General features: G+C 37.0%; 2 protein-coding genes across 2 annotated transcripts; one reads left to right on the top strand and one right to left on the bottom strand.

The window, feature by feature from the left end:
- Window positions 1-1,378: 1,378 nt before the first annotated feature.
- On the top strand, window positions 1,379-3,856 carry LOC128042550 (uncharacterized). Its single transcript, XM_052633931.1, has 2 exons — window positions 1,379-2,164; window positions 3,773-3,856. Exons 1-2 carry the CDS (start codon window positions 1,379-1,381, stop codon window positions 3,854-3,856), a joined length of 870 nt encoding a protein of 289 aa, XP_052489891.1.
- Window positions 3,857-7,414: 3,558 nt separating this feature from the next.
- LOC128042549 (uncharacterized) lies at window positions 7,415-7,981 on the bottom strand. Its single transcript, XM_052633930.1, has one exon. It carries the CDS (start codon window positions 7,979-7,981, stop codon window positions 7,415-7,417), a length of 567 nt encoding a protein of 188 aa, XP_052489890.1.
- Window positions 7,982-10,429: the final 2,448 nt, after the last annotated feature.

The raw sequence follows: 10,429 nt of genomic DNA, 5'->3' as shown, positions 1-10,429 counted from the left end.
ATCCAAAATTGAACTTTTACAACTTTCAACTTAGGGATTTGTCCAAATTCAAATTACATTTTATTTGTTATACAAATAAAGAAATTGAATTTTCAAATCCGAGTCTAAATAACAGACATATTTTCAAAAACAACTAAGCCTTCTTCAGTTCTTTTGGCATGAAAATTGAAGTTAGATTAGTTTCATGGAGAGTGGGATGGAGTCGGACCCGATTAAACCCTAGGATGGTACGTAAATTAGGGGAGAAGCCCACTGTATAAAGCTTTGGGCATCACCAAACATTCAAACTCAGCCAAGTTGTTTGTTGGGCTTGAAATTGGAGAATCTTCTAACCCCACCCATGTTGTACTTTGTATTCCCACCAAAACCAATCACACATTTTGATATTCCAAATCGATTAAATCTCTAAAAGAAGTCTGTTGACAAAATTTCAAAGTCTTACATTAATCTCGTTCAAAATTTGTCGAAACTATTTTTATTTTGAAAAACGGGGTCGACTTTTAAAACGAAAATGGAGTCGTCACCAATATTTTTCGAGGTGCGATCGGGTCACCTTGAGATTAATCATTTTAATAAAGCATTTTGATTTATTAGAATAACGATTTTGGTCTACAAAAATCAAGAAAAATAGGTTCGGGAGTCGATTACATGCGAGGAAAGATTAGCACCCTCGTCACGCCCAAAATTGGTACCTAATCTATTAATTGATGTCAAAAAAAATTGCAAATTCGAAAAGAAATTTAAAAATATGATCATTTTAAAATCACTTAAAAAAAGAAAGGGTGTATTTCATATTAATCGAGAAAAAAATTATATCCTGTGAGCTAGGACACAATACCTTTAATCCCAACACGAGAACAAACACCCAAAAATTTATTTATTTTTAGAAATTTTGACCATCCTGATTTTAGAAAAGACCGTATTCCGTAAGTTAGAACACGGTCCTTTATTAATCCCGAGATTATTTTTAAAAAATGTTTTTTTTAAAAATGGTTCGTATAATTGGAGTTTCCAGAAAATCGAAACCCTGTAAGTTAGGGAACGACATCTCATATTCCAAAGATACGAAATATTTTCTTTTGCCTTTAAAAAACTTCTTCTTCGAATTTGGACGAAAAATTTATGCAATATTTAGAGTGATATGCAAATAAAATACCAAATTATCGAATGATTACAAATAAGCAAATCATTTTACATATAATAACGATAATAATATAACCTACCTCATTTCAATTCTAATATTATCAACCAATAAGTGAATAATAACGAATGTATAGTAACCATAACAATAGGTCTAAAACTAGAATTTTTTTTTAAAAAACAAATAAACTAACAATGAAATAAAAAATGCCCGAGGTGTGGGAGTGGGACAGAGACGATGAATCACTTATTTAGAGAATGCCCGGTTTCAGTATCAGTATGGGGAGAATCAGCATGCCAGATTTTTCTATCTGAATATAATTTGGAGTTCCCAAAGTGGCTAGTTTGGGTCTTTGAACAGAGTAATCCAGTCCAGTGTAGGATTTTCTGCAGCACTTTATGGGCAATCTGGGGAGATAGAAACGCAAGAGTGCATAAGAAGGTCAGTAAATCTGGAAAAGAGATAGTAAACTTTGTCCACAGTTATATTCTTGAATTAAATGAGATCGAAACGAGAAGGCCAAAAGTTTTTCCAGTTGTCAGTAAATGGAAGCACCCACCTGATCAGTTTGTGAAGATCAACTTTGATGCTGCATATGATGTGAGATCTTCTCATGCGGTGCTCGGTATTGTGGCCAGGAACAGCGAAGGAAAGGTTCTCCTGGCATGCTCGAAAATCCACAATCAAGTCGCTTCTGCCTTTGCTGCTGAGGCAATCGCGTGTAGAAGTGCAACTCAACTCGGCATAGACATGAAATGGGGAAACATTATCATTGAAGGGGATTCATTAACAATAATCAAAAAGTGCAGAACAAAGAGCCAAGATAAGTCATTGATAGGGGCGTATATACATGATATTCAACAAATCTTGCTTAAAACTCAAAAATACAGTTTTGAGTATACTCCACGAACAGCAAATCGTCTAGCACATTCTATTGCAATCGAATCAATGAAAAGCAAGAAGGAAGTTTACCTCATAGGAAGAGTCCCCGAATATGCAGAAAAATTGAAGGAGAGGGATAATGTGAGAGAACCAGACTGAAGGAAATGGTAGGTGAAGATGGAAAATGGAGAGGTTAGAGTGGATAATCAATAGGCACGGCTAAGAAGCTCTCCTTGGGAATCTGGAATCGTCTTTAACAAGTAATGTCAGATGATAAGAAAAGACGATTTTTCCAAAGCGTTTTCAGATTGGGAATAGTGATAAATAATGAATGTGTTTTACAGAACTTTATTGTTTAGTTTTTCTAGAATTTTTCCGTTTATTTATTGTTTAGTTTTTTCTCTTTTTGGGCTTTGGTTTATTAGGTCTCTGGTTTGTTTCTAAGCTATTGTTTTTCTGGCCTGTAAGTTATGGCCTGTAAGTTAAGGCCTATATTTTTCCTGTCTCTTAAATAAAATCCAATCTGATTATTGTTTTCAAAAAAACAATGAAATAAAATAACACTAACAATGGTAAAATAAAACAAAATAAACAAGCCAAGATATAAAAAAATGATAAAATAAGAACCGATATATGATGGATTTATGAAATGAGAGTAAGTAGATAGATAAATAAAATATTAAATGGAATATTAAATAACACAAAAAAAAATGATGAAAATGATGATGATTATAATAATAGTAAAAATATTGTGAAAACAAGATAATAAGTGCGTAAATAAAACATACATATGACTATATTTAAGAATTATATAACGAAAAAAATATTAAGGTTCAAATATACATGAAAAATATATATAAGAAAAAATATTAACTAAAAAACGAAAAACAAAAGACAAGTTAATAGGTAAATAATAAAGTAAAATTAATCCAAGGATTACATTGAAATCAGAATAAAATTTGGAGTAAAATTTGTAATAAATTAAAAAGGTAAATCGAAATAGGATTCAATTGCAATACGCGCGAAGAAACGAGGGCCAAATAAGCAATAAGTCTAATTGCTGAACACGTGTCGTGTCCCCAGAGGATTGGCGTGTTAGGGACTAAATTGCCAATAAAAAAAACTTGAAGCTCGATTTGAAAATAAAGAAAAGAGTGCAAAAGGGACTAAATTAAAACAGATCGAAAATGGGGAATTAAAGCGTAAATAGCCCATTCATAGAAAACACGCGGATCCTTCCCCGGGTAGGGTCGACGCGCGGGTTAGGGGGCCATAAGGATCAAAACGGTGTCGTTTTGGGGCTATAGAGAACAACCCTAAACGGTGCCGTTTCACTTGCTTATAAAACCCAAAAAAATTTTAAAAAAATTCATTCTTCCTCGTCTTCAAAGAAACAAAAAATCACTCAAATTTTTTTTTTGTTTTTTCAACCCTCGGACCTAGAAAACACTGATTTTCATTGGAATCGGCACCTCCCTCGCAAAAAGGTACGATTTTTATTTTTATTTTTTTATATTCTCAATTTTTTAAATAAATAAAAAATAAGAAATTAGAAGGTAAAAATATCTACCTTCGAAAATGGCTTGTATTTGAACTGACTTTTTTCCGTTTTCTTTTGATTCATTCGTAAGTAAAAATACACAAAATTGGGGCCCTTTTTATAGCCCGAAAATATCACCTATTTCTCTATTTTTTTCTATTTTTTACACTGTTTTCTTTGCCTTTGGACTCTCTTAGTCTGTTTTACAGGTACAAACGTATGCATATCTGCGAGAAGGTGGCGCTGCTGGGTCTGCTGCTTGGGGTGTGGCGGTCTTTGGTGGTCGCTACTAGGTTTTGTTTTTCATTTTTGTTTTGGGCTAGGGTTAGCTTTGGGTTATTGGGTTTGAATTGGGTATTGGGCTAATGGGTTTGTTGGCCTGTTTATTGGTTTTAGGTTTTAGTTATTTGAGTTTTTTATTTGTTATTTTTATTTTGAACTAATATTATTTGATTTAGGCTGTATTTGATTTTTATTATGGGCCAGGTAAATTGGGTATTACAACTGCCTCTCTTTGCTTGTTATCATGTACCGGGAAAGGAGCAAAGACTTTGGAAATGACCTATTTTGCCCGGTCATGTTGAATCTTGGTGCTCCTCTTCTTCCAGTAGCCTCATTCCTTCCTACTGCATCTTCAGAGGTATAGGAATTGGTGCTTCGATCCACTCCACTAAAATGTCAGGGAGATAGGATTCGTAACCCGTAGCTTTTTAAGAGAACAAAATTTTCCATCTTCAGTCTGCTCCACTGCAACTTCAGGGAGATAAGACTTGATGCGATCTGCTCTACTGCAACTTCAGAGAGATAAGATCTAAGATTTTATTCTGCTCCACTACAACTCCAGGGAGATAGTATTAGTTTCTCCAATTTTAACGCTAGGGAGATAAAATTCGCTGCCCTCAGCTTTAATCTGCTCCATTATAACACCAAGGAGATAGAATTTGCTGCCTTCAGCTTTAATCTGCTCCTCTTCAGCTTCAATCCGCTCTACTGCAATGTCAGGGAAACAAGATTCGCTACATTTAGCTTTAGTCTGTTCCACTGCAACGCCAGGGAAATGAGACTTGATGCCTTCTGCTTTAATCTATTGCAACACCAATGAAACAAGATTCGCTGCCTTTAGCTTTAATTTGTTCCAATGCCAGGGAAACAAGATTCGCCACTTTCAGCTTTAATCTGTTCCACTAAAACTTCAACGGTATAGGTTTTATGGTTTCATCGATATGTTCTCTGAGGAACATGACCTGTAAAATTCATTTCATGGGCCTATTTATGCCTAATGACTAGGGTGTTATGATCAAAATGAATCAAAATCTCCTAACTAAATGTGCATGCATGAATGCAGTATGTCATGCAAATGATCCCTTAATGCTTGAATTGTTATAGCTCGTTATTCATTAAGGCTTTATTACCAACACGCCAGAACGCCATTTTGTTCAGCCGGTAACACTCATATCTTACTTAACCGGATTGTCCCCACTGTAATCTTCAAGGTTCAATCCACTGTAATCTTCAAGGCTCGATCCACTGTAATCTTCAAGGTTCAATTCACTGTAAGTTTGGGACTAAAATTTGAACCATCCGCCTCCCACTGTAATTTAGGAGTATAGGATGTGAATCCTCTCTCCCATCACCTTGGTCATTTACATCACTACTAGGGTTTCGTGTTACCAATGTAGAATTTCCTCTTCCCAAAAAACCTCTTTTTATTGCTTGGCAATCATTGCTTGTCCGTTCAATTAAGCTTTATCACCAACGCGACATTTTGTCGTTTTGTTCAATCAATATTTTGGCAACAAAATCCATAGGGATAGTCCTAATTTAGACTCTTTCCTCTCAGATATTCCCAACCGGGTGCGTTCTAAACAATAGTCCTACTTTAAGTTCTTGTATTATTTAGAAACTTCCAGAGTAATATGCAGAACTTCCTTTATGAAAGTGTTGTTAGTCCATTAATCATTATTCCAATGCAACATGCTTGTCAAAAGGTCATAACACTGGACAAGAATAAAATTGATTTGGAGCATAGCTCGGAATGAATAAATTATCAAGGATAATATATAAAAAATAAAAGGGAATTGATTGAGTACACACATCTTGAAAAGAATAAAGTATTCCAAGAATGGCTAATCCAATACAAGTAATATGAAGACTAGGTACCCTAGATATCGCAGCTTGAACTTCTCCGTACGAACTTCTAAGAACCGTTTTGAGTTTGTCATGTGTTTAGGAGATCTACAGTACTTTGTCGATGCCCTAAATGTCACATGCCCCATTCTGATCAATATTTGAGCTGCTCTGATCATCTCGTGCCTCATTTTGATCAACATTTAAGCCACCCTTTTTGGGCTTTCAACTCAAATCCCCTTTGGTCTCAAGGCGCCCTTTGCGGGTTTTCACATTGGTCTTTTTTTTTAGAACCCAAAGTGCCCTTTGCGAGTTTTCACATTGGTCTTTCCTTCTTATTCAAATGAAGTATTTCTTGACTGAATCTGAGTTTACGGGATTTGGCAAGTTTTTACCATCCATCTCACTCAAGATCAATGCTCCTCCGAAAAAGGCATTCTTTACGACATAAGGACCTTCCCAATTTGGCATCCATTTTCCTCTAAAATCCTTTTGTATTGGAAGGATCTTTTTCAACACTAGGTCCCCTTTGTGGAATTCTCTTGGACGAACCTTTTTGTTGTAGGCCCCCATCATTCGCCTTTGATACATCTGACCATGTTGAATAGCTTTTAACCTTTTTCCTTCTATTAAGTTCAATTGATCGTATCAAGATTGAACCCATTCTGCTTCGTCCAACTTTAGCTCAGCTAATACCTGGAGAGAAGGAATTTCAACATCAATGGGTAAAACTGCCTCCATACCATAAACTAAGGGGAAAGGCGTTGCCCCGGTGAAGTCCTGATTGATGTTCGATAAGCAATGAGGGAAAATGGTAATTTCTAATGCCAGTCCTTGTAAGTCTCAGTCATTTTCCCCACAATTTTCTTGATATTTTTGTTGGCCGCTTCCACTGCACCATTCATTTTTGGGCGATACGGTGATGAATTATGCTGTCTGATCTTGAATTGAATGCAGACCTTTGCTATTGAGCTGTTGTTCAAATTCAACGCATTGTCAGATATGATTCTTTCAAGCATTCCATATCGACATATGATCTCCCTTTTCAAGAACTTGCTGACTGCTGACTTTGTGACATTAATATACGAAGCAACTTCCATCTATTTAATGAACTAATCAATAACCACAAAAATGAAACGATGCCCATTAGAAGTTTTCGGTGATATTGGACCGATAACATCCATACCCGACATAGAGAAAGACCATGGATAAGTCATAACATGAAGAGGTAAAGGCGGTGCATGCATTTTGTCTCCATTAATTTGGCATTTATGACACTTCTTGGCATAATTGATGCAATCTCCTTCTATGGTGGACCCGTAGTATCTGAATCTCATAATTTGTTTAGCCATTGTGAAACCACTGGCATGCATTCCGCAAATACCCTCATGGACCTCTTCCAAGATCTTCTTAGCCTCCACAGCGTCCACACATCTTAATAGTACTTGATCCTTTCCTCTTTTATATAAGATCTCCCCATCTAAGACATAATCAATGGCTAGTCTTCTCAGAGTCCTCTTATCATTCTCAGCTGTCTGGTCAGGATACTCACGATTCTTCACATATCGTAATATATCTTGATACCAAGGGCTATCATCCTTTTCTCCTTCTTCGATATTGCAACAATGAGCTGTGGTTTCATAGATGCTCATCCGGATAGACTTCATGTCCTCCTGTCTGTTCACTTTGATTATTGAGGCTAGAGCAGCTAATGCGTCAGCCATCTAGTTTTCATCTCGTGGGAGATAACAGAAAGTAATGTCATCAAACTTTTCAATCAACTCGAGAACCAGCTTCTGATAATTGACTAATTTGGAATCTCTCGTTTTCCATTCACCTCTGAGTTGGTATATCACCAATGCTGAATCCTCATATACTTCTAATACCTTGATTTCACGTTCTATAGCTACACGAATGCCCATGATGCATGCTTCATATTTTGCCATGTTGTTTGTACAATCAAAATCCAATTTGCAAGTAAAAGGATAATGATATCCGCTTGGGGATACCAGGACTTCCCCAATTCCATTACCTACAGCGTTTGAAGCTTCATCAAATTTTAGCTTCCATATGAGATCCACTTGGGGGTTTTCCTCAGTGGTTGCCACATACATCAGGTCCTCATTTGGAAAATCAAAATTCAAAGGCTCGTAATCCTCCAAGGCTCCGCTAGCTAGAAAATAAGCTATTGCACTCCCTTTCACGGCTTTCTGGCTCACATATACTATATCAAATTCGAAAAGTAATATTTGCCACCTGACCATCCTCCCATTCAGAGCAATCGCCTCCATCACATACTTTAAAGGATCTAATTTTGAAATTAGCCAAGTTGTATGGTATAACATGTACTGCCTTAGTCTCCGAGTTGTCCGAATCAGAGCACAATATAATTTCTCAATAGTCGAGTATCTCATTTCACAGTCAGTGAATTTCTTACTGAGATAGTATATTGCCCTTTCTTTCTTTCCTGTCTCATCATGTTGGCCTAACACACATCCACGGAAGTGTCAAACACCGTTAAATACAGTATTAGTGGCCTATCCGGACTAGGTGGTGATTGGACAAGTACTGTTTTACCCTGTCAAAAGCTTCCTAGCATTCCTCATCCCATTCTCCTGGATTATGTTTCTTTAAAAGACAGAATAAGGGGTCACATTTCTCGGTTAGTTGTGAAATGAACCGAGCAATGTAATTCAATCTTCCTAAGAAACCTCGAACTTCCTTCTGAGTGCATGGCGGAGGTAAATCTCGTATCGCCTTGACTTTGTCTGGGTCGACCTCGATTCTTTTTTCACTGACCATAAAACCCAACAGCTTTCCTAACCTATCACCAAAAGTGCACTTTGCTGGATTGAGCTTGAGCTAAAACTTCCTCAATCTTAAGAATAACTTCCTCAAGACTTGAACATGCTCCTCTTTTGTTCTGGATTTTGTAATCATATCGTCGACGTAAACCTCAATTTCCTTATGCATCATGTCATGAAACAAGGCTACCATGACTCTTTGATACATTGCTCCTGCATTCTTTAAACCAAATGGCATCACTTTATAGCAAAATGTTCCCCACAAGGTGATGAATGTGGTCTTTCACATATCTTCAGGATGCATCTTTATCTGATTGTATCCGGAGAAGCCGTTCATAAAGGGAAACAGAGTGTAGACAGCTATATTATCCACCAAGGTGTTAATATGAGGCAATAGGAAGTTATCTTTTGAGCTGGCCCTACTCAGGTCCCTATAATCCACACACATTCGTACTTTTCCATCCTTTTTAGAGACTGGGACGATATTGGCTACCCATTTGGAATACTTGATCGCCTGTAAGAATTCGGCATCAAACTGCTTTTTGACTTCCTCCTTTATTTTTAGCATAATATCAGGCCTCATCCTCCGGAGTTTCTGCTGAACTGGCCTGCAATCCTCTCTTATAGGAAGGCGATGCACTACAATGTTAATGCTTAACCCGACCATATCCCGGTATGACCATGCGAAGACATCTTTGAATTCCTAGAGTAATTCAATGAGGTCTCGCCTCGTCTTTGTAGCAATGCCAGTTCCAATCCTCACATCTTTTCCTTCTTCCAAGCTCACAATTTCTATCGATTCCCTATGAGGTAGGATTTGTTTCTCTTACTATTCTACCATCCTCAACAAGTCCGGAGATAAACCGCAGTCTACGTCATCTTTAAAGTCATACGATCCCTCTAAACACATATCTCGTTCAAAAGGAAATTTCGAGTTTGCAGCAGCGTCACTCATGTCATTGATATCTAGGGACCTATCGTAGGTATAAAAGAATATACAAAGAATGGATGAATTTATGAATTATTTGTATAGTATAATTATGAATGGATGAAAGAATGATTTGGAAGAAAATCCAAAAGAATGAAAGAATCATAATAATTACTTGTATGAAAGAATATATGTTCAAAATGATTGCAAAAAAAAATACTTCATTAAAATAATAATGTTTGGACATGAGCCTATTTAACAAAGGGTTTCCTATCACTTCTAGGCTAAAAGCAATAAGAGTGTTCTGAACATTACTCGGAGTAAGCTCAAAATACTATAAGGATCTCTTCTGCAGTCCAATTGCTTAGCACGCTTCCAGGTTCATAAGGGCAGATATCTAACACAATATTTCTTTCAGTTGTTTCTTCATGAATGACATTAATATGAACACTTCCCAACATTTTTTCAATACTTTCTCTCATCGGCGTCTGTCACTCGGGATGAATAATCCCTCCTGACACAAAAATTTCAGATATGCTGTGGTATATCATTGGTTCCCACTTGATTTCCTCCCCACTCATGCGTGCCCTTCTTCTCTCTTGCCTATTCTCTAACTCCTTCCTCCTTTGTCTTGTACTTGGCTTGTACCCTAAGCCAAAACGATCATGCTTGTCGTTCAGCATTGGAGCCTCAACTCTTCCTTGAAGATGTCTCCCCAGTTCTTTTCCCGGTAAGGCTTCTCTTCCTACAATCAATTGTAGACCCATTCTTGTAGTTTTGGACATTCTTGGCATCAGAATCTTGCCCCCCTCGGTAATAAATGTTGCATTCACAAACTTTAAAGACCGGAAAGAATATTCGTCTGCCTTATCATTTGTCTCTGAGTATGGCACATCACTGGTTACGACCGCAATAATATCCTCTTTGGCATTTATCGTCACCAATCGACCCTCTGATATCAACTTCAGCTTTTGATGTAATGACGAAGGTACAGTCCCTGCCGAATG

This window comes from Gossypium raimondii, chromosome 7 (genome assembly GCF_025698545.1).
Source record: "Gossypium raimondii isolate GPD5lz chromosome 7, ASM2569854v1, whole genome shotgun sequence".
NCBI classification, from domain to species: Eukaryota; Viridiplantae; Streptophyta; class Magnoliopsida; order Malvales; family Malvaceae; genus Gossypium; species Gossypium raimondii.
This window is presented reverse-complemented; position numbering and strand designations above follow the sequence as displayed.